This window comes from Denticeps clupeoides, unplaced genomic scaffold (assembly GCF_900700375.1).
Source record: "Denticeps clupeoides unplaced genomic scaffold, fDenClu1.1, whole genome shotgun sequence".
In the NCBI taxonomy this organism is placed as follows: Eukaryota; Metazoa; Chordata; class Actinopteri; order Clupeiformes; family Denticipitidae; genus Denticeps; species Denticeps clupeoides.
Window position 1 is genome coordinate 229,875 of NW_021630098.1, and position 25,445 is coordinate 255,319.

General features: G+C 42.0%; 1 protein-coding gene and 1 non-coding gene across 2 annotated transcripts; both read right to left on the minus strand.

Moving 5' to 3' along the window:
• Positions 1 to 3,953: 3,953 nt before the first annotated feature.
• Positions 3,954 to 4,025, minus strand: trnag-ccc (transfer RNA glycine (anticodon CCC)). Its single transcript has one exon. It is a non-coding gene; the product is annotated as a tRNA-Gly (tRNA).
• A 2,038-nt stretch (positions 4,026 to 6,063) lies between these two features.
• Positions 6,064 to 24,319, minus strand: LOC114783503 (rabphilin-3A-like). The gene is made up of 14 exons (XM_028968964.1): positions 24,156 to 24,319; positions 23,471 to 23,631; positions 21,035 to 21,163; positions 20,631 to 20,870; positions 16,528 to 16,749; positions 15,467 to 15,546; positions 14,731 to 14,805; positions 10,145 to 10,254; positions 9,927 to 10,053; positions 9,063 to 9,119; positions 8,800 to 8,951; positions 8,307 to 8,388; positions 8,102 to 8,198; positions 6,064 to 7,400 (listed from the first exon to the last, which is right to left on the minus strand). Exons 1-14 carry the CDS (start codon positions 24,317 to 24,319, stop codon positions 7,270 to 7,272), a joined length of 1,827 nt encoding a protein of 608 aa, XP_028824797.1. The 3' UTR covers positions 6,064 to 7,269.
• Between the last annotated feature and the right edge of the window lie 1,126 nt (positions 24,320 to 25,445).

A 25,445-nucleotide genomic window follows, 5' to 3' on the forward strand; every position in this document is an offset into this window, starting at 1 on the left:
CTGAAGGAACGTGGTGAGTTGCTGTCCAAAGCTGAAGCTGTAAAAACGGCTGCAAAAAAAGTTCACAATCAGCTTATCAATAAAGCCAACGAAAGAAACAGCATCTCGTCATCCCTGAACCTGTTCCTGCACTGCTGGGAAGTGCGTGAAGTCTCTCTGCAAGTCTTCCATGAAGACGTTTCCTCTGAAAGGAGCAGACAGATGTCATCAGGTCACAAATTGAATGATCTGAATTGTAGCCTCAAATTCAGATCATTCAAATGTTAAGCGATATCAACCAAAAAGGTCACATTGTCCATCTGTTTCTCATTTTGTAAAAAGAGAGAAAACTCTTTTGCCTTCTGACTTCTTAGTTCTACCAAAAAAAGATGCTGCTTCCCTCCTAATGGACCACAAGCATGCTAACACCCTGCCTTTCCTGAGCTGTTTCGCATTATCGTGCAGCAAAAGATCATCAGCATCGACTTCTCTGAGGAATTCTCGATGTGATGCTGGTAGGAAGAAGATGCCCTGAGAAAAATTATCATTTGCATCATTGTATTCATCACCTCAGCATGCTCGTCTGACAGGGAGAGACTGAGGACAGATTGGTGAATGATGCAATGGTAAGATGTGAGTTCAGGATTGTCTTCTTTCAGTCTCGCTACAGCTCCTTTCTCTCTCCCTATCATAGCAGGGGCTCCATCTGCGGTTATTAAAATCACTTTTTTGGCTTTAGTCCTCTCTCTGTTAACAGCTCCTTAATGTCCATGTAGATGTCTTCTGGTCTGAAGTGAGGTGAGCCCTAAAAGATCTTCACAGAATTCTGTGGTCTGTGTTGAAATACCCGACAGACTAACAGCTGAGCATCGTCACACAAGTCAGTGGACTCATCCACAGATAAACCTGCACATGGTGCCGTACACTGGGGCAGTGGTGGCCAAGCACTGAGGTGACACTGAGCAAAGCACCGTCCCCACACACTGCTCGCCGGGCGCCTGTCATGGCTGCCCACTGCTCAATCAGGGTGTTGGGTTAAATGCAGAGGACAAATTTGTGTGCACTGTGTGTTGTGATGCTGTGTATCACATATAACAATCACTTCACTTCCATGAAGTAACGTTTCAGCTACTGACAACCTCTCAATCAGTAAATGGCTTTTTTGTGTTGACCCAAAATCCGAGCAGCTCTGAGGGAACACACATGAGCACATTGTTGGGCAGTGAATGTGTGACTCGGGATCCCTTTGGGCTGGTCGTATTGGATTCTGAGACTGCTTATTTTCAGTGATATTACCTCAGATTTTATTGGGAATGTTTGCTGTAATGCACATAGGTTTATTAATATGTACAATTCCATGTAATATAAATAAGGTTTCAACTTTTTGGACAACTATTAAGGATGACCTTACTAATATAACATCAGACCCAAGGGGAGGGGGATCTTGCAAGGCCTTGATAAACTGTTCACCTTGGCAAGGATGTGCATATGGGTAAAGTTCCAAGGCAAATTGTACAGTGAAAACAGGATAGTATTTCTACACATCCTATTTTAGCCTAAACAAGTGAGTTTTCAGTGGCACAAAACTTTTAAACCCTATTTATTTTATTGTAATCTCATGCTGAAGTAAAGAAGGCTGCTCACCCGGATGAGCAGATGAGGTTAATACATGGATCTCCGTTCATAGCATTCTATGGTAAACAGGTTGGTAATGTTGCCTGGAAGATCTTCGTGGACTGGGGGCTTTCTCTGCCATTAAACCCGTCGTTTACATATCTCTGATATTATCATAATGTCACATCTTAGTGGAACACGTAAAGGCAAAGGAGATTTACAGGTCACACACGCACTTATGTGACACTACAGGTGTCATATATTTAATACCACTGCAATGGTGCTGATGTTTAATAATAGACACTTTATCTGTGAGGTTTTAGGGTGTACAGATATTACCAGATTCATAATGGTGTGTGTGATTGTATCTGCATTTGCAGTGGCTAATCCAGATTCGTTTTCCCTTTCAGAGGTGTCCCCTTTGACCCTCCAGCCTTGCAGCCATCATGAGGGTCTGCAGGACCTGAGGTGGGACCGACATTGATGTTGACCAGTCCAGGGGAGATGCAGTCTGCATGGGCTGTGGATCGGCCCTGGAGGACCACATCATCGTCTCCGAGGTCACTTTTTCGTAGAGCTCCAGCGGGAAACTATCAGCTGTGGGCCAGTTTGTGGCCGCAGGCACAAGAAGGAAATATAATTAAACCCAACCCACAATTTATTATCCCTCCATGTCAGGTCACTAGTGTGGTTCAAAATTATTTCATTAAAAGACTTTTACTAGATCTTGTAAGCACACTTACTGCTGGTCTAGCTGTTCTCAATAAAGGTTTTTGGATTGCCCTTTGTAGGGCAATAAAGCATTCTTTTTTTATGTTTTTTATTGATAATATTAGTCATTGAAAAACTGACTTTTTTCATAAGATGACACCGTGTGCATATAAATTGTATATACATTTTTAAAGGATGTAGTGAAACTAATTATAGGTTTTTCATCTTCTAAATGTAAAAATAAAAAGACAAATAAGTGCTACTTTCTGTTTATGGCCACCACTTCCTCAGTATGAAAGTGAAGTGATCGTCATTGTAAAACACAGCACAGCACATAGTGCATACAACCCAGCAGCCCTGACAGGCGCCCGGGGAGCAGTAGGTGAGGACGGGGCTTTGCTCAGTGGCACCTCAGTGGCACCTTGGTGTTTCAGGGATTGAACCTGCAACCTTCTGATTATGAGTCCATTTCTGTATCTGCTAGGCCGCCACTGCCCCACAAAACATCAATGCAACAAGAGCGAGAATCCAACCCCTAGTGGGCTGGAGATGGGGCAAAAAGTCAATTTCAGTGTTTAATCTGATGCATGGTTGTGATGTATTATTTATATTCCTAGTATACACACATAAAAAGGGCACTCATTTGTCTTTGTTTTTTTCAACTAAAACTATTTGCCTGGTTGCGATGTGTCACGGGAACAGGTTGAGCTGCAGAGGTCTTTTTTCCCCAGCAGAGGGCGGTGCTCTATCGTTTAATGCCCCCTTTCCTACCAATACCTGAAGCGTTTAATATTCTTTTTCCAAAATATTTCAGTATTTTGTCACTGTGTTTATCTGATCAACACTGTTGCATGTAAATGTCTGTAAATTTGCTTTGTTTTTCTTGGCTGTTACATTTTGGTCTGGTTCTCGTTTCAGCTGCAGGAAATGCCCCTTCCATGGGTTCTGCTTTCTTTGCGGGGACAGGCAAGGAGTCCCAAGCCCAGACTGTGCAGAATGGTGATTAGTTTGGTGTCATTCGTACTGAATTTATTTATGTCCCCCTCATCCACATTGACTAATTACAGGTGAGTCCCCTGGGTCAGTGGTGGGTTAAGTATGTGGGTCAGCTGGGTCACAGGTACCAGGAACCTATTTCTCTTACCGCAGATTCAGCCTGAGCTTATTTACTGTACTGTAGAAAGACTTGGATGAAAAGACTGATTAATACGTCTGTCCATGGCACTGATGTGAGATGGGACATCAAAGGGTGAGTTCATAGACTGCAGGGCATGACACACTCACACACACACACACACACACACACACACACACACACACACAAGCTGCTCACATTGTATGTACTGATATTATGATAAATTCTGCATATTCTAATAACGGAAAGTGAAAGTGAAGTGATTGTCACATGTGATACACAGCAGCACAGCACACGGTGCACACAGTGAAATTTGTCCTCTGCATTTAACCCATCACCCTGAGTGAGCAGTGGGCAGCCATGACAGGCGCCCGGGGAGCAGTGTGTGCGGACAGTGCTTTTCTCAGTGGCACCTCAGTGGTACCTTGGCAGATCGGGATTCGAACCAGCAACCTTCTGATTACGGGGCCGCTTCCTTAACCACTAGGCCACCACTGCCCCAAAAAATGTCCATTGCATTGGCCGGGAATCGAACCCAGGTCCACTACTTGGGAAGCAGCTATGCTCACCACTATACCACCAATGCACTGCGTTGGTTCTTTTAAAATACCACAGATTCTGCATAAGATGAGCACCAAGTGGCTTTCTTTTGTACCTACAGCTTGTGAAATCTCCTGCTGACCAAATCTCAAACTCCACTAAATCTGTTTTTACTGCCTGCCTGAAATTCCAATTAAAACAGTGATTTGTTTAGCAGCTGTTGCTAAGTGACTGACTGACTGGTCTCCAGTAACAGCCTCTGTTAGCAGAGCCCTTTAATTATGAGCTGAAGTGATCCTTAAATTCACAGTTCTCATGGACGTGCATCCTGATGTTCATGATGTTCAGTTATCTGCGTTCTTTCCCCAGATCTTTCAGATCGGTCACCCCTGGAGGCATGACATCACTTCCTGCCGCACAGCAGGCACTTCCTGTGCCAGGCCCAGAGGTCTATTAGCATGTCCTCTGGCGCCACACCTTAAATCTCAGACTCTCCTATCAGAATCGTCTGAATCGTTTCCAGTGTCTTGTGTGTCTGAGTCCATAGAACATCCATGAGGTCGGGGTGGGAGGAGGGGACGACGCACACATCCTAATCTTACCTTGGGACTGCTGCTCCAATGGACCAAAAGGATGGTGTGGATAACTAGATAACTAGTAAGTGGGGTTTGAACCTGTGATTTATGTGGTCTTCAATCCAGTTACCTGACTAAAACAGTTATCCAAAGCTCCCTGATCGCCACCCCACCCATTTCCCACCTCTGTTGCCACCATGCCACTGGGGGCAGTGGTGGCCTAGTGGTCCCAGCAACACTGTAACCTCCAGTCATCCTCCTCACTTCAATGAGGAAGTGGGGTTTGTGACAGCTGTCAATCACCAATATGTTTTCCTCAGATTTTTTTTGCATTATTATAGTTCAATTCCTCTTCTATATTAGTTACCGCAATTAATTAGCGCAATAATCGGACAATCTCTGGATGTGTGTTGCTCACTTATGCAATGGTGGTAGGAGGAGGGGGAGTTGTTTTCTACGGTCATTCTACAGTATGCCGTGGGAAAATGTTTCTCCCAGACTCATAGACAACATGAAATGAAACAATAAGTGCTGACAAAAATTGCATCAGTTGTACTGCGATTGTAGTAGCAGGGCAAGTACATGTTTAGATGGATATATATTGTAGCCTCTCATTTTGCAACTTCCCAACAGACAAGTTGCAAGAAGTTCCATCTGAGAATACAAGCACCTCTTTACCTTACACCGAAAATGAGATCTTGTCAGACACTGTGGACCATGGCGCTGTGACCACTGTAGGAGAACCTCTGTCCAACAAGGATCTTGCGTTGCGTCGTGGAATGACCCTGGGGGTTATTCTTATCATCTTTACTGCAGGAGTCATCACTCATGTGCTGTTGACCAGAAAAGACTGACACACACCAGGGGTCTTATTTATAACCACTGCGTATGCACAAAATGGGACCTAAATGTGCGCCTCTTCCTATGTATCCGTTGCAATCTTTACGCCAAAATATGCACACGTTTATGCAAACTCTGGTCCATGTGTGCAAATATTTTCTGGTTTCCTGTTAGAATACATAGAGAAAATAAAGGCATGGGCACAGATGGCCCAGAGCATCCTGTTGGATGTATTCCCTGTAATTTTGAAATGAATGAGACTGAAAACTACACTTATCCATCTATTTATTAAGGAACATGTGTGAACCTCTATTAGACAATTTGAAGGTGAAATTTTCTAATGAAAATCTGGTATGATTTATAAAGAAACGTGGTTCACGTTCAAACACCATCATTAAAGGTCCAAAAAATAAACATGTTAACATGGGGTACATTACAAAAAATAATTGAGAAAAAAAAAACAATCATGGGTTGCATTAGCATTTATTGTCAGTTTCAACCAAACTCCAGGTAAACCCTTTATTTAACATGCAAAACAATACAGGTCCAAACACACAGGAATTACTCTGCCTGCTCCAGTACATGCACTATATATACAGTCCATAAATGAGAAAGCAGCAATCATTCCATTTTATAGGCAGTCAACAGGTCATACAGAGTGGGTGACCTACACAGAGTAATACTGGTTTGTATTCTTTGTAACATAGAAAACAGGAAGGTGAGATCCTTCCAGTCAATGAAATATAGTTTTGTTCCAAGGCATCTTTGTTCAAAATCAGTGTCAAGTGCTTATTAGTAGTAACTAGTAGTAGTCAATAGTAGTAGTCAATAGAACGCATAAGATAGGAAATCAGGAAGGTTTTGGGGTGGGTTTTTTTTTATCTTAATTAGTTACTGATGGACCCCATCAAATCTGATGAGCCGATTGGCCTGATTGCATCATTTTATAAAGTTCAAATATGTAAACCTCAAATGCAAAGTTGCAACCATGAGTTGAACTATAAAGCACTACTAATTTCAGACTAGACTACTGAAGGACTATGGGGAGGGTATAAAAAGAAGAGATGTCATCATAGGCGCCGACTATTGTTGGGGGGCTGGGAGGCATTACCGTGTCATACAGCATGCCTAAATAAGCTGACTTTATTCATACAAAATGGGTATACCACACCGTTCTTGATGCAATACCGCAATGTGCCATAAATATTTTCAAGTTCACAAACATCTGCTTGTAAACTGAGAAAACTGGAAAAATGTTCAAGGTGCATGTTTTTTTTTTACGGGTCCATGGTGCGTGGCCATTGACACTGACAATACAGATCTAGAAAGTATAGATCTAGTCTTAGTGTTTTAGATGCAAAAATGTAACCGAACTTCTTCATGTTTTTATTATTCTGCAGAAATAAGGCATAGATATTGGACCTTCCACCTGAATACTGTCAAGGAGAATAATATAAAGAATCTCCATAAACATATTTTTCATAGTCTGACTAGTTATTAGATCTTGAGGTAAACCATTATCGGTGCTGCAGGCTCCAACATACCCACAGAGTTGGCACCTATGGATGTCATCGTATGCATCTCAACAAATCTTATACAACGTGAACAACACCAGATCATGCATTGGTTTTTCTCATGGAAACTTGCAATATAATAGCACTAGAAAGTCTTGAGGTCATTCTACCATGTAGAAGTGTGTGCTTTCTTTTTCACTTACACACGTCGGGGCTTGGGCTGCAGTTGTAAACAGTTGTAGTGCGAGTGGGTGGAGATGTAAAGAGTTTTGGAATAGGACAGTTGTCTCTTCTTTGTCATGCAGGGCAGGTTGTAGATAGGGAGGCGGTGGTGAGTCAGGGTGGGTGCAGAGCAGCAATCTTAATCACTGGTGACGTGGTTCTCGTTGAGGAGGGTGTGCCAGCGTTCAATCTTCTTGTCTTTGTTCTTCAGACACTCGTACCAATGCTTCAGACGCTCTCCTTTAGCAGAGATGCCCAGCTGGCAACCTCCTGTCAAGGGTTGAAGGCATTGAAAAAGATGTGTTTGATAAACATGTTCATCTCCTTCTATGTTATTCAGCATTAACAGACACTGAGGAATTACATTTCTGAGAATATTTTTCATATGCTTACAGTTATCCTTACTTTACATTCTCTCTATCACTTCTAAATGATACATTTGTGGCTGGTTCTTTGGTCAAGATGGAGCATTCATTTTGTTTTATTTAGCCTATGCAAAATGTCTGTTTGGGACATTTTCTGGAGAAATAAAATGTCGTAGTCCCAAATACATACCACTCTGTTGAAAGCAGGATTTCACATAAATATGTGACAAGCTCATGCTGGGTACATAAGTAAATGTTTATTTAAAATGTATTTAATGCATAAATGTTCTTGATAATGTACTGTAAATGATATAGATTTATTGCCTTTTACAAAAAAGGAAAAATAGAAAGTGCTGTTATTTTATATTTTCAGATCATCTTGTGTAGCTTAAGCTTTGTTAACCTTTTAAGAATATAGTAAAATATCATTATAGCAACCTGATCATCATAAAAACATAGAGACAAAAAAACAGCAATTCAAATAAAAGCAGTTAGAGAAAAGAACATGTGTGAATGCCATGTCTTTATGTACTCAATAAATGTCAAGAGGGGGTCAAGCAGGTCGGCCAATTAAAAAGAAGCAATGAGTGCTGCCTCTGTTCTCACCAATGTAGTCATTAGATTTGCCAATGTCGTAGTCCCAAACTGAAATGTCCAGTGTCTTCTTTGCCAGTTCTGCATGTTTAATTTCATAGCTAAACTCCTGTAAAATAGCCACATGTAGGCCTCATTAATTAAATAAATTTCATATATTTACATTTATTTAAATAAATACATTTATAAAAAACATACATCAATGGCAGCTTCTAACCTCATTAAACTCAGGGTTCAAGGTCTTCTTCTTGATCTGTGTCTTATTCTTAGCCTTCTTTCCCATGTCAGGCTTCAGGCATCTGTATATAGAAGCACAGGCAGCAAATGATAAATTATGATAAAAGCATATTAAGTCACCTTAAATTGTTATTTACTGGATTCATTTAGGTTTTTGCAAGATAATCGATCTTATATCGAGAGAACTTTCAAAGCTCAGCCTTATTCTCAAGCAATTTAAAAATTTGCCCACCAGGAACATTGTTGCACCAATTGTCTATGTTTGGCTAGGAATGAGGCCAACAGTGCGTCTCTCTGTTACTGCAGAAGCTATTTTGCTTAGATAAAAGAGGAACACTCCCTGTGTGATGCAGGTAAAATCATTGATATGAAAAAAGCTATTAATGTACTCACATTCATCAATACATGTGTTAGGATGCATTAATGAAAGTGTAAATGCATGTAAGAGTGGATAAATGAGCATGATAACTCACATTTTGACGAAGGGGTCTGAATACCCATTTGCCTCCATAGCAGCAAGGTGAACACAGCGAACAACCCGAACAATCAGCCGACTCAGCTGAGAGTTGTACGTCAGAGAGATTAGGATCCGGCCCTTCTCCTCCACATCTGCTCCATCTTTTACAACAAATGATAAACATGCTGATAAATAGAAAAAAGAAAGGAACAATGTTTTATTTTTTTACTGTATAATACCTGTATATATATATATATCTTTCATTTATTCTCCTCTTACCTCATCCTCATAAAGAGCAATGCCTCGTGCTCCACCAGCTGTAGCAGTTCTCTTTGTCTGAGAGAGACAGTATGAGAGTTATGAAAGGTAAAGTGGGTAAACGGGTTATCTCATTCATTTTCATAGTAGATGCTCCATATGCATGTATTTCATTTGACTTGTTTCAAATCTATATTTTGGTTATGGGTCTCAACTAGGCCTGTCCCAAACGATTATTTTCTAAATGATTCATCTAGTGATTATTTTTTCGGTGCATCGATGAATCTAACGTTTCCTTTTTCTTAATCAGTTGGATTAAGTAATCCCACATTAATTGACTAATATAGTTATTTATAAATTCTAAATTTGCGGCAACGCAATTGATGATGTCGACAGGTGAGGACAGCTCTAGTCTCAACACAAACATGAAAAAATAAAATATATTCAATACATAAACAGTATGTATTCATGGTTGGCGCGTGACCTGACACCTCCAAGGCTGTGGAGTTTTCATGCTTCCCCCTGTTTTGAAGCTGGTTTCCTTCAGGTTCTCCGGTTTCCTCTCGGCATCCACAAGCACGCACACTAATTGAATTGTTGACTCTATATTGACTGTAGGTATGAGCGTGTGATTGGATGGTGTGTTGGTGTGTGTGCACCCTGCCCTGGTTGAATCCCCAGTAACAGCCATGACCCTGAGTAACAGCACTACACGGTTAAGGAAAGTGTGTTCATGAAGTCAGTGCTTGTGTGTTTGTGTGTTCTTGTACATTTGAAAGTTTTAGCTTTACTGTTGTGAGCTTAGTGGGTACCTTCTGAGGTTTAAAGGTATGGCTAGTTTGCATATAATTCACTATCTGTTGGCTGTGTGTAGTGGTGACTCACAGGAATCACTCTTTCCAGACAGACATTGAAGTTCTTCTTCTGGTTCATCTTCAGCTTCTTAAGGGCGACTCGGGTTTCTCCGATGAACTCGTTATGTCCAAACTTATCCTCATCGCACACAGACAGCCTGCAGTGGAGACATTTGGGATACAGTCAGCCCCACCCCACACCTCCTGTCACCTGAGCCACCCTGAGAGCGAGCTCACTGATCTCCCTACCTCAGGGTTTTACGCTGCATGTCCTCATCTGTGATCCTGTGATACACAAGAATCTCATTCCAGGTGGGGTTTCTGGTGTTGCGTAGGGTCTTTGTGCGTAGCTTGGATGACTGCAAGTGGATAATTTGGTGATAATTTGGGAATTTAAAGTTTAACATAACTTTAACTATAAACACACTAAATTAGAAGATTATAAAAATATATCTGCAATGATTTGGCTGTGGTGGCCTTCGGGGCAGCGGTTAAGGAAGTGGCCCCGTAATCAGAAGGTTGCCGGTTCCAATCCTGATCCGCCAAGGTGCCAATGAGGTGCTATTGAGCAAAGGACAACAACTACAACAACAACATTTATTTCTTATATAGCCCAAAATCACATACAGTATGTCTCAATGGGCTTTGACAGGCCCTACAGTTGACACCCCCCACACTTGACCCTTCTGCACACAAGGAAAAACTCCACACAAAAAAAACTCTAGGAGAGAGAAAAAAAAAAGAAAGGAAGAAACCTTGGGAAGGAGTGATACAGAGAGGGACCCCCTTCCAGGGTAGAGTGAGCCAGCAAATGGTGTCAGTGCAGGGTTATCTAAAGTGAAGTGATTGTCACATGTGATACACAGCAGCACAGCACACGATGCACACAGTGAAATTTGTCCTCTGCATTTAACCCATCACCCTGAGTGAGCAGTGGGCAGCCATGACAAGCGCCCGGGGAGCAGTGTGTGGGGACGGTGCTTTGCTCAGTGGTACCTCAGTGGCACCTTGGCAGATCAGGAATCGAACCAGCAACCTTCTGATTACAGGGCTGCTTCCTTAACCGCTAGGCCACCACTGTTGGGGATGATATAATAATAAGTCCTACAGTTGTAGGGTTGGAGAAGTCCAGAATGTAGTCCAGTGTCATGGTCTAGATTACGTGTCCATAATGATGTTACTGGTCCACTTGAAGATCCTTGAAGCGGTGGTGGTGGCTGTGGTGACCCTCTGGTTTGTTTCATGGTATGTCCTTGTTTAGCAGTTGTCAGGAAGTGAAGTGAAATGAGGGTCTAGGATTTTAACAAAAAGCCAGAGAAAACAGATAGGTTTTGAGATTGGATTTAAACACTGAGATAGTGTCTGAGTCCCGGACACTGACAGGCAGGCCGTTCCACTACTGCGGAGCTCTACAGGAGAAGGATCTGCTCCCAGCTGTGACCTTCTGTACTTTTGGTACCAGTAGTGACCCCTGCACCCATTGATCGAAGGGGGCGTGGCGGTTCGTAAAGAACCAAAAGTTCACTCAGGTATTGCGGGGCGGGACCATTTAGAGCTTTATAGGTCAAAAGTAGGATTTTGTAGTCAATCCTAAATTTGATGGGTAACCAGTGCAGTGATTGTAAGACTGGGGTGATGTGGTCAAATTTCCTAGTTCTAGTTAGAACTCTGGCTGCAGCATTCTGTACTAGCTGGAGTTTACTCATGCACCTACTAGAGCATCCAGACAGTAATGCATTGCAGTAATCTAACCTTGATGTAATAAATGCATGGACCAACTTTTCTGCATCATGCATTGAAATGATATTTCTTATTTTTGCAATATTTCTAAGGTGAAAGAATGCTATCCTAGTAACATTATCTACGTGCAAATTGAATGAGAGACCTGCATCAATGATGACACCTAGATCCTTTACTTCAATACTTGGTGAGATAGAAAGGCTATCCAGGGTTATGATGTAGTCAGCCATCTTATGCCTGGCTGCTTGAGGCCCAAGTACAAGCGCTTCTGTCCTGTCAGGGTTTAACAGGAGAAAGTTGGTGAGCATCCACTGTCTAATGTCCTTCAGACAATTCTCTATTTTGTTCAGCTGCTGCCTCTGATCTGGCATTGCTGACAGATACAGCTGTGTGTCGTCAGCGTAGCAATGAAAGCTAATACCGTGTTTGCGGATGACGTCACCTAAAGGTAACATGTATAGCGAAAAAAGTAACGGACAGAACCTTGTGGAACACCAAACTCTACTTTACTATGTGAAGACGAAACACCATTGATGTCCACAAACTGATATCGGTTGGTCAAATATGATCTGAACCATTGAAGGGCTGTTCCCTTAATCCCAACAAAATTCGCTAACCTGGCAAGGAGAATAGCGTGATCAATAGTGTCAAACGCTGCACTCAGATCAAGCAGGACAAGCAGCGAGATGCGTCCCTGATCAGAGGCCAACAGCAGGTCACTTTAACCAGCGCTGTATCAGTGCTATGATGAGATCTAAATCCCGATTGATATACTTCATGGATATTGTTACAGTCTAGGTATGTGCTCAGCTGCTGGGCTACGACTTTTTCTAAGATTTTTGATATAAACGGGAGGTTGGATATCGGTCTATAATTTGATTGCGATCAAGATCAGGCTTTTTAATCAGGGGTCTAATGACTGCTACCTTGAACGAACTTGGTACGTGGCCGATACTAAGCGACGAGTTAACAATTTTGAGGGTAGAATTTATAATATCGGGTGTTATTTGCTACAAATTCGTTTTGTTTTAACCAAGTTTCGGTCAGGCACAGCACATCGAACCCCTGATCTGTAATAATTTCATTGACAATTAGCGTTTTAGGTGTGAGAGATCTAACATTTAATAATCCTATTATTAAATCGGGGGTGCTGGTGGTACGTTCAGAAGGAGTGATAGTAACGGGTAGTATGTTCCTGAAACAGACACCCCGCCCAGTCCGTGGAACAGACACAGTGTCAGCATATTATTGAGTTTTATTATTAATGTTTCTTGTAGAATCTCTTGTTTTAATAGAGCGAGGTAAAGACACAGTGACAATATTGTACACGCTGGGTGGCGACTCTACGCAAATGGCAGACACTCGGTTTAGCCGGTCTGTCTGCTGCCTGGTCTCGGCTCTGGCGAGTCAGTTTTGTTTTTTGGTTCTAAGACTATGAGCTAAATTTTTAAGAAAACTGAGTGGCGCCCGCCCAGTTGGGGTGGATGCCGTCTCGCCCAAAAAGACCAGGCTTCCCCCTAAATGTTGGCCAGTTATTAATAAAACCCACTTTATTTTTTGGACACCACTCCGACAACCAGCGATTTATGTAGAGGAGCAGCTACAGATCTCGTCGCTACTCCGAAACTGCGGTAATGGGCCAGAGCATGTTACTTTATCCGACATCGTTTTAGCCAGTTCAAGCATCTCTATAAAAGTATCTTTAGTTATTTCCGACTGGCGTAGCCGGACGTCGTAGCGCCGACGTGAATCGTTATACTGGAGTACCTGCGGTTACAGGGTTTTATTCGCTGGTGCCGCTATCCTCACGTTTCTAACTATAGAGTCGCCAATGACGAGAGCCGGTGGACTGTAGGACCCAGCGGATGCCTCGCTGAGGGGGGAGAAGCGGTTCTGAACGCGGACCGGTGTGTGGTGCCCAGGTGGTGGGGGAGCTTGGCGGGAAGCTCGCTTGCGTGATTTACGCCGAGCCGTCACCCAAGTGCCCTGCTGTCCGGAGGGCGCTACTGGTACCGGCGCCGGGGTAGACACACTCACCGGCTGACTGGGCTGGTGCGCGTCCGGAACTAGAAAGGAGTCAATTAAGACTTCTGTTTCCCTAATTAAATATAAATTTCGGAAGCGCTCCTCTAGCTCGGCTATTTTCTCCGCCATTTCAACTAGTCTCCTACACTTCCCACAGGTGAAATCCTCACTACTGACGGAGTTCGTCAAGCTGTACATTTCACACACTGCACATGGGATTAGCGAGGGAGCCATAACTTACGTTTTTGGTGAATTTGCGTGAGGACCTTCCCCACACACTGCTCCCCGGGAGCCTGTCATGGCTGCCCACTGCTCACCAAGGGTGATGGTTAAAAGCTGAGGACGCATTTCGTTGTGTCACCGTGTGCTCTGCTGCATTGTTTCACAATGACAATCATCACTTCACTTTCAATTTCGGTGGATGAAGAAACAGATAAAACTATTCTGCATGTACCTTGTACCCTCCTTCCCCAAAGCACTTATCACACCCTGCACTGCACCTCACCCTGTAAGATCATCTAAACTCTTCTCTGCTTTGGCGTCTACAGTGGGAACAGACCATGGGATATTGCAGGTTTTCTTTGTTAATAAATCAGACAAAATGTAAACAATTCTGTATTATCTGTCAGTATGGGGTGCTGTGTGTACATTAATTAGGAAAAAAATACTTTTATTTTAGCAAATGGTTGCAATATAACAAAGAGTGAAAAATTTAAGAGGGTCTGAATACTTTCCGTACCCTCTGTAGGTGGTGGAATGAACTTCCCCTAGATGTTCAAACAGTGACTGGGGGCTTTAAACAAAGGCTAAACACCCATTAAAAAGTCTTCCTTTTTGTTCTTATTCTACATGCTATATATGGAAAAAAAAGTTTGACTGATGATATGTTTAGACCAGATTTAGACCAGATTTTCACTGATAGTGAATGCCATCACAGCACCTGTCAAATGCTGTAAATATAATGTAAATTTCCTAAACAGCCCTGCGTTGAGTCCCCACGTCCACCAGGTGGCACCAAATGCAGCCTCTGTCACTCTCTTTCTCCCTCAGGACTGGTTAACAGTAGTTACCTTGTTGGCTCCAGGCAGCAGGTGCAGTTTGATGTAGGGGTCAGCCAGACCATTGGAGTCCATCGGCTTCAGACCCTGCAGATGGAGCACCAGTTTAAATTAGGCAACAAATAGACTGCAAGTTTGATCCTGACACATTGTTTGATTAGCATATACATAATTTATATATTCAAGTATGGGACAATGAAGCAGTATCTTGTGAAGACATTCACTTTGTCTTCTGGTAACACGTAAGGTGTGAAGATGTGCCCGCGCTACCGTAATGCTGCGGTCCTCCTGGAGAACTAGGTGTCGGCTTTCAGCATCTGTGTTCGGCCCCAAGTCACTTTCAGCTGCTTCAGAGTTAGGTAATTAGGGCCCCTTAAGAGCAGGGTAGCGCCCACACTCGCCTTCACTCGAGATTGTGTAATGCTGCGTGATTCTTTTTTTGGTTTGTATGTGCTTTTTCAGGCACATATTTCTGTTTACATTATTAAAACCCATTTATGTTAACATGGCACGGACTGGTATCTTCATCCCTCAAAGATGTGGCATGACATTTACAATCTATTAATAATTTATAATCTATAAATCTACAATTATTTAATGAGATCAATATATAAAGTATATCCCACAGCAGTGATGGCACAAAATGGGTTCAATAAACAAACAAACAAACAAATAAACTAATAAACTAATGTCATAGTAAACATAAGAATGTATGCTTTTTGCATGAATATTGTTCCTGCTCTCTTACTTTTCCTCTAATGATGTTGCAGTGAAGGCTGCTGTTGTCCTGGTCATACAGAAGGCTGATCTCCAGAGCTCCCAAAGTGGCTGAAAGAAGCACAGAGATGATCCAAAACATTTACAATGGAAAACACAATGGGAGTTCCATGGTGTGTCAAATCTACTCGAACTTTATATGTATTGGAAATCCAGTTTAACCCTTGTGTTGTGTTAGAAAGCTGTAACACCTGTGGTGTTAGCGGGTCAATTTGGACTCATGATTTAAAAATGCTTGAAAATGCTTAAAATCACCAGTTTTCTTCAAATTTTGGTTTTCAGCTAATTGCTGGCTTAGTATGTAGTCATATAAATGGAACCAGTGTGTGAATAGTTTTTTAGTTGGCTCCACACACACAGTATTTTAAAATATACCACTCGTTTTTGATTGCAAAAACTGTTTAAATTCACTAAATATATTTCTTTTTCTTATAGAATGAGTAATAATAAACTATAAATATGTTATAAACTAATATTAGAGTACACCTACCAAAAATGTTTAATTTTTTTTTTTATTATTATTTAAAATAATTAATAATAGTGACATCTTTGGTGTTTCGGGACAAAACGAACCCACATAGATAAATGGTAGGATAAAGACAAGAAGTCAAAAACAATTTTCCATAACCCAAGTCTTGTCTCCCTGTTGTCAAAACGTAGCACACTTGATAATGCATGAAAGGACTGAAGCAATATTGTGGCATGAAAAATAGGGCGTCCTGACTCACTATGCCATAAGCTGCCCGTAGCTTCATTACAGGATCTGTATACCCTCGCAAGAAGCAACAGTCCCATGTAGGTATTGAGCTGTGTTTTGTCCATCTCTGTCCAGCTATCACCAAACACTCTTCTTCCTTCCATGTTGGTCATCTCAAGTAGGATATTCTGAATAGGTCGTGAAAAGTACAGTTCAAATGCTGTCTTGGGCGTGTGACACCACGTATCTAGTAGGCCCTGGAGTCATTCTGAGGATGTTCTCTGTTGGTGCCCTGGATTGGGTTTGAAGAGGGCTTGATAACCATGAAATGTCACCTTTTCTGGACTTGAAAACCTCTTTTTGATCATCTGTGACATCTGGGTCCTCCTCATTGGATGTTTGGTCTTGTTCAGGGTCATACTGAACGTCATCCTCATCCACAGACACATCCTCCTCAGCTTCACTTTGCCCTCTATCCTCAGGATCACCATCATTACCAAAGATATGATCCAGTGCCTCATGAACAGTATACCTTTTGCTCATGTTGTCTGATGCTCCTACAGAATTCAACTGATACTATCCCACTCTTTATATGTGCCAATGTTTATAAACAATAAATCAATATGCTGCGAGAAGGTTTGAGTTCACATGGGGGGTGGTGTATGTGCACCTGTATGCATGTGTTTCTGAATGTCTCTGTTTGTGCCTGTGCATGTGAAAGAGGCCTGTGTGTGTGTGTGTGTGTGTGTGTATGCGTGTGTTGGTGATATGGGCCATAACTGTGCACATTGGGCCATACTTGATCCTCAGAGCAACCCATAGATTTAAGTGATGACGGGTCATTTTGGACCCGTAACACCACATATGTAACTTTTTTTTTTTTTGAGACCTTTAGAATTTAAGAAAATTGTGAAAATTGATTTACTGCATTTAAATAAGTGTGTCTGAGGATTAGGTGAGGTCTCATTCCAGGACAAAAAAGGAAAGTGTACTTTTTACACAGTGTCACGGGTGGGCTGGACATGGCATGAAGGAGGACGCATTCGCACGATCACAGGACAGGGGTTTAATCCAAACTTCACAAGACAGGGGAACATCTACACGCACAATGACCCGACGGCGAACAGACACGAACAGGATAGCTTTATACAATTATATAAATATACACCAGGTGAACACGATCAGGGAACATTACATTACACGAACATGAAACTCCGGTCCAGACTACGGATCCGGAGTAACCCCTGCCGTTCCGGATCATGACACACAGTCACAACAGAAGGGTTAATAAGAGCAAAAATAGGCCACTGTGTTAACACCGAAAGTCAATTACAAAAGAGTCACTAAAGGAAAACTAGATTACAGCAATGGGACAGACCCTAATCAGAAAACAATCATTTAGGGCATAAAATAACACAAGTCACATTACATCACAGCTAAAACTATTTCCAAATATCTGTTTAAGAATACATTTCTAATAAAATACCTATTTACTGCCTCTGTCAGGAAAAAATGTCATTATATTCTAATTTTATTTGTCACATACATAATCATACTGTCAAGTCCATGACGAGGCAGGTGTACGGAGAGGAGGACGAAGAGTGACGAGAAGACGAGGAATGAAGGACGCAATCACCTGACATCACGAAACCGGGGTTTAATGGCACAAGACAGGGGAGACATCCGAGACGTTGACACTGGTGAACATGGAACATAACTTTAAAGACCTGACGGCGAACAGAAACGAACAGGGCAGCTTTATACAATTAACACAGGTGAAAACGATTAGGGAAGATTTCACATGACAGCAGTGAAACTCCGGTCCGGAACGTGACACATACATGGTATGATATGCAGTGAAATGCTTTAGCGACTGCTACAGACCACAGCATTGCAAGTATACAATGAACCAAATATTACAAACATAACCAAATATTACACTTTTATGTCTTTAACATTAAACATAAAATATATGTAACAGGTAGGGTGAAGGTGTGCAAATGAGTGTACATTTTCACTTAGGGGCGTATTCACTTATGTTGCAAGCAGTTTGGACATTATAGTCTGTGTGTTTAGTTATTTTGAGGGCGGAGCAAACTGACAAGCTGTACATTGTTTACTTTACATTTACAGCGTCACATCTTCAGTGTTGTACCAAGGAAAGATATAATAAAATATTTTGATATTCAAACCGCAAACTTCTGATAATGGATCCCAGCAACACTGTAACTTCCAGTCACCCTCCTCCTTCAATGAGGAAGTGGGGTTTGTGACAGCTGTCAATCACCAATATGTTTACCTCAGATTTTTTGTTACATTATTATAGTTCAATTCCTATTCTACATTACATTTTCAATTATATTGAATTCATAGATGATCACACTGGATTAAAGATTCCATTGACATATTTAATTCACATTTAGTCAGTGGTGCAGGTAGCCCAGTGGGTTTGTTGTAACTGTAATATTTTGGGTCAAATCAGTGGAGGGCTATATTTAGGGTTCGACAGAATTGTTCCAATGTTCATAAGAAATCATAGCGCATACAATTCTACAAAAAGTCTTATGTTAATATGCTAAAGTATATGATTGCATTTATCATTACATAAGAATTATCACTTGTGGAAAAAGTACTGAAAATGTAAAAGTGTCTTTACCTTGCATAATACAGCACTTTTATTCTACTTTTAGGTGGTATAAATGTACAAACTGTGTTCAGACCACCCCATAAAACATTTTGAGCACAGTTGGCCACAGAAGCACCAAATTCTGAATTGTATGGTACAATAAAAAGAGAAAAGAAAACCCAAAGTATCCAAAACTGTGAAAATGTTCAACAACTCCTTATTAACAAGCTTCTTGTTTTTCCTACATCAAAGATTAATATACAGATTAATATATTTGCTGGTCTTAAGCTCATCATTCGCTGATGACCACATTGTTGTGTCTGTAGGGTGTCATATTGTTACATAAGGGAACATAATTGCATATTTTCTTTGAATAACTTCTGTTTAAAGAGAAGTAGCACTGTGTCAAGACAATAATATATAACATAACCATATAACCATGGTTTATCTAAGATGCAAGCAATTTTGTTAATGCATTTGAACAAACGCTGATCAAATATTGATTTATCTTAACCATGCAACAAATTGTGCAACAATGACAGAAATACAGTCATGTTCTCCATCTGCAGACTTTTGCTTGTAGGAGATCATTCCTTAGTTTACAGAGTTGGGAGAGACCAACACCCAGTTCTTCTAGCACATGTCCACATATCAACATGAAGATTATGGACACTTTCACTTTTTAGACAGCATTATGTGTGTAATTTACACTTTTTAAATAGTACCTTCCTGAACACTTTCTGTTGGGTACTGCTGTATAACAGGTCGTGTGTAAATGGTACAGTAAGTGCTGGCAGAGGTGATATAAGAATAAGAGTCAGTAAGCGAAGTTGATTTTTGAAAAAATTATCTTATCTTTTACAAACGCTCAGTCAGGTTGTGGTCATAGGGTAAGCAATACATTAAAACAATGCAACACAATGAAGAACTCAAAGAAGAAAATTATAATGATTTTTATTGCCAACATTCAAAAATTTAAATATTTGTAAAAGCTGAAAGCACGTCACTATATCATAACAAAATATGATAAACAAATGAAATAAAAGAAGAAACTGTGACTGCTGCTATATAAAGGACAGAAAAAAGGGGAAACCCACCAACACTCTAGAGTTAACTTATCTTCCAAACATCAAAGTCCAAAAGAAGACAATAAAGTCATAACGGTGGCTCTGAAACAGCTTTTTACAAGACATATAGCAGCAGTAGCCCACCACACCAAGAAAAGATCTGCTGATGTGTAGCAGACTGCTATGAGCAGGAGGAAGTAGAGCAGGAAGAGTAGAACTGCATTTGTCACAAACCTGACCCCCCAATCAACATTTTCATTAGGTCAAATAATCACCATATTAATTCATTAAAAGTAAAGTGATCATGGGTGGCACGACTGAGGGCTGATGGGAGAAGGAAGCACACAGATGGTACATCTGGGAAAGGGGAGTCATTTAGTAACACAAAAAAAAGAACGGCACAACGGATGAAAACGGATGGATCAGGACTGCATAATCTGCCGCATGGGCATCTGCTGTGACGGACCCGTGGCCCTGGGACATCATACTACCCTCCTCTCAAGGGTGCAGCTCTGATGGCAGCGACAACCACAGGGCTCCGGCACTGCTGTAGTTGGTGGTCCTCCCTGGCACGGAAGGACCCGGAACCTCCGGATGCTGTCCTGTCATGTGACATAGCAGCGGCTCCTACTCCACGGGACACCTGACATATGTCTGGTGTGTCTGTGTTCTCCTGCAGGGCACTGGCTGATCAGACACTGCAGGCTGTGGCGTGAGTGTGGTGGACACCCGGAAAAAGCTCTACCGGCCCGCTTAGAGTGGTTGAAGTACAGGGAGCAGTCATAGGATGCTGAATATGGCATGGCACGACTGCAGTGACCAGGCAGAGGGCAGGATGCTGCGCTACTGACGATTGTGGGCGTGCAATGGTGGTAGTAGGCGACCCCTGTGGACTCCTCTCGAGTGGTGGTGGTAGGCGTGAGCAGGGAGGAGGAGGGGGTGATGTTCTCTGCTGTGGGCTGGAGTGCTGATACAGTGCTGTTGCCTGCGGGGGAACATCAGTGCAGACGGAGAATGAGTTTACGATTAACGCAGGAGAGGCGGGGTTACCTCAAAGCAGGACCGACATCGCAGCATCTGGCTGGCAGCAATCCATCGCATGCTTTGTCCAGCACTCCACCGGATCGCAAAACTCCTCCTCGCTCTCACCATCTTCATGCACCAGGAAGTCATGTGGGCCCACACCACACTGGTGACAATTCAGGAAGGGCACTGTGGGAGGTACAGACCCTACACTGTCCAGACACCAGCTTGCGTTGTTCTCACTCTCGTTGCTGTCTGTGTCATCCGCATCAACAGGGAGGCTTCACAGCAGGACGCAGAGGTCCTCGCCCGACATCTCGAACATGGTGGGGGGTGCGTCCTCCATGCCCACACCGATTCCTCGCCACTATCATTGGCCTCCTCGTCGCTCTGCCAACTCAACTGCAGATTGTGCCACTTCCAGGAGAGCCAAAACAAAGGAAACAGGATACAATGGAAACTAACTCACAGGCGTGAGGCACTAGGCCAGGAACATAAACAAACACAATGTCCACATTAATGCAGCAACGATGTCTGCATGCTGCTTCACAGGTTTTATGAAGTCCCGATACATTGGTGTCAACTGGGATGGATCAGGACTCCATAAAAAGCTGTGACGGCCCCATGGCCCCGGTACGTCACAATGGGAGCTCATATATAATCCAGTGATTGCTCTGTAAAAGACAAATCACAAATTCCTGTTCATGAAGAGCATTTTTATATTACATGTATTATATTATTTATAGTAATGTATTTTATGTCATATAATATGATGTCATTATATAATAAAGAACAGACAAGAGACAGACAAACAGACAGATAAAAATGAAAAACAACAATGTTTAGGGCAAACCAATTATTCAACCCAGGCCAGGATTCGAACCCGGTATTTCCACCACGAAGGTGAATGTGTTACCAATACACCACCAGGGTTTTTGGTTTGGTTTGCCAATTCATACTGGTTCACAGAACAACCAGTAGATTGACTAAATTTAGCTGCCAATTTAAACTAATTATAACTCAATTTTGGCTTGGAAAGCAGTGAAAGTTTAAAAAACGATAGGATAAAAGGATTAAGAGGGAAGAGTGGAATTGTTTTAGAATAAGTTAATTTTGTGGAATGGGTAAAATTGCAAAAAGAGTAGAGGAAAGAACAGAAAGAGTGTAATGCTAATGCTAGCATGCTAAAATTAAAAAATGATAACTGGGCCTGGTCACAATGCGTCACATGAAATCAGGGAGGAGCATGTTCAAAAATTAAACATGTTACGGAGGATGAATAGCAGAGATGGAAAGAAAAAAGGAGGAGTGGAGAAGAAGGAATTAAGAGAAAGAGGTTAAATGCGGTTGAATTGGTTAAACTGGTGAATAGTTGAAATGTGTGGTGGTTGAAAGGCTGAAAGTGTTATCATTGTTGCTGTGTAAAATGGAATAATAATAATAATAAGAAGAAGAAGAAATAGAAAAAGAAGATTTTGGGTTTTCCAAGCCTAAATTGGAAATAATGTTTTGAATGTACTGAGTGTGGGAAACCGGAGTACCCGGAGAAAAACCCACGTGAACACGGGCAGTGTGCGCAAACTCCACACAGAAAGAACCCGGGCCAGGACTAGAACCCAGTTTCTTTCTATAAGGCAGCAGCACCAAGCACTGTACTACCGTGTCACTAGAACAGAACACGTAAACAAAAAGACATCATATCAATTATATCACATATTACTAAATAACTATTACAAACCTAGCTTACCTCTCACTTACTTACCCATTACTTGGGACAAATTTAAGGGCAGTGCCAGTGGTAAGCCAGTCTGCTGCAGATCCTGGACGCCTCTTCTTGCTGTCGCTGGGCCTCTCTCTTCATGTCTTCTCGCTCTGATATGATGCTGGACGATGTGAGGCGAGAAGGCGGTTGCCTCCCAGATGAAAAGCACACAGCGCTTGGTGGATTCGACTTTTCCATCTTTGTGCTGAAGAGAAAGACCAGGGGGTAACTTAATAACTATTATAAGATAACTTACTACATATAACTATAACTACCTCACTTGCTACATACTACTTACTAACTAGTACAACCTATCTTACTTAATATAACTTAATAACTATTACTACTTACCTAACTAGATACTACCTATTATTATCTAACTTACTACATATAACTTAATAACTATTACAACCTAACTTAATACATTTTACTAAACAACTATTACAAACCTAAATTACTACATATTACCTAACTTACCTCTCACTTTCTTCCCCATTAATTAGGCCAAACGTAAGGGTAGTGCCAGCGGTCAGCCAGTACGCTGCAGTCTATCCCATTACGAGTGATCCTGGACGCCTCTTCTCACTGCTGCTGAGCTTCTCTCTTCATGTCTTCTCGCTCCTCCCAGATGAAAAGCACACAGCACTGGGTGGATTTGTCTTTTCCATCTGATTAACAGTAACATGTAAGACAAGATAACTTAATGACAATCAGGCTTAATGACAAAATATGACTTAAAAAAATGATTGGTATCATTAATTTGTTCAAGAAAACACCACAAAAAACATGTGAAGTTTTACCCTCAGTCGGCTCGTCCAGGTCCGAGCGGCCAGTAGATACACAGCAGCAGGATGCTGAACTGGGTCTGGACCGACCGTTGTCCTCTTGCTGCTGTTGATTCCTGCATGTCCTGGTTCTCCTTGCTGCAGAACTGGGTGGAATCAGCTTTTCCATCCGACTGCTGTAGAGCCAGACCAGGGGGTAACTTAATAACTATTATAACCTAACTTACTACATATAGCTTAATAACTATTATGGCCTAACTTACTACATATCTCCTAACTTACCTCTCACTTCCTTCCCCATTAATTAGGCCAAACGTAAGGGTAGTGCCAGCGGTCAGCCAGTACGCTGCAGTCTATCCCATTACGAGTGATCCTGGCCGCCTCTTCTCGCTGCTGCTGAGCTTCTCTCTTCTTGTCTTCTCGCTCTGATATCGTGCTGGTCGACAGGAGGCGAGAAGGCGGTTTCCTCCCAGATGGAAAGCACACAGGTGGATTCGGCTTTTCCATCTGTGTGCTGAAGAGACGGACCAGCTTGTCCCGGGGCAGCTGGGTCCAGGTGGTGGTGGGGTCTGGCTGCGTCCCGGTGGCCTTCATGCCTGCCTCTGGTGAACTGGTCACAGCGGTGACAGGCAGAGGCAGCATGGTGGATGTTCCAGGCTGGGGTCTTCTGTAAGGACAGCTCATCTTGTCTCTGCCTGACAAGGTGCCTGGACTGGTCCTCCTGGCTGCAGTGTAGGGGAGAGGCGGCTTGGCTGTGGTGCCTGTCAGGGGCAGCTTCGTCATCCCGGCCTTGGGGTGTCGCTGGGGCTTCCTGGCTGCAGGGTGTCGCTCCAACTTCTTCGCCCTTTTTGATGGTTGGGGCATTGGCTCAATCAAAATAGCCAAACCTTCAACAGAGACAAGATTTACCACGAGTGTAAAATCTACAACAGTAACGTGTAAGACTTAACAAGATAACTGGGAATTATGCGCTTGTTAAAATTGTCGTTTACTTTAAATCTGAGATGATTCTGAAATCTTTACATTAATTATAATGCATGTTGGGATGGAAAACACTGATTCTTGAAACTTTAGCAAAAACATGTCCTACTAAGAAAAGTGGCCATTATGTTAGAAATTAAAAACATTTTCATGAATAAAAATAATCAGGGTGTTTTTTGCACATTTGTGAGGCTTCTTTTCTAGGTGTACTAAAAAAAATTATTAATTTAAATTATTATATGCTGGCCACTGCTGACAAAATCAATTGGCCTTCGATAGGAGATAACAATCTTCTCAAACCCACATTATCGTCACCACCGTCAGATATTTATAAAAAGCAATAAAATCAGGCAACTACAAAGTCAACTACATTCCTGAGGACCCATTTTCAAACATTCAGCTCTAGTGCAGGGTTCCTGTAAGGTCGCTTTTTCTCTTAAACTTGTTCATAATTTTGGACACAGCTACTTTCACAACCATAACATGTCAACACTGTCTGTTTTTAAAAATATATATATTAGATTAGATAATGACATTAATGTATACTGATAAAGAAGAGGTCTGAAGTAGCAAAAGAAGGCAAACTATATTTATAATGTGAAAAACTTATGCATATCATGTGAAAGACTAGGTTTTTGTCCCCAGTGTCAGTCGTCACCACTGTCAGATTTGGTGGTGGTGGCAAAAATCTCCAAAATTTGACAGTGGTGACAAAAATCTCCAAATGGTCCTCAGCAGAGTATAGAATACTCTCACTAGAATATAACTGTTTATCACAATATTTAAAAAAAAATCATTAATTAAAACACCACAAAAACATGTGAAGTTTTACCCTCAGTCGGATTCGTCCAGGTCCGAGCGCCCAGTAGATACGCAGCAGCAGGACGCTGAACTGGGTCTGGGCCGACCGCTGTCCTCTTGCTGCTGTTGGTTCCTGGATGTCCCGGTCCTCCTCGCTGCTCCCTCGTGATCCTGGCCGCCTCTTCTCGCTGCTGCTGAGCTTCTCTCT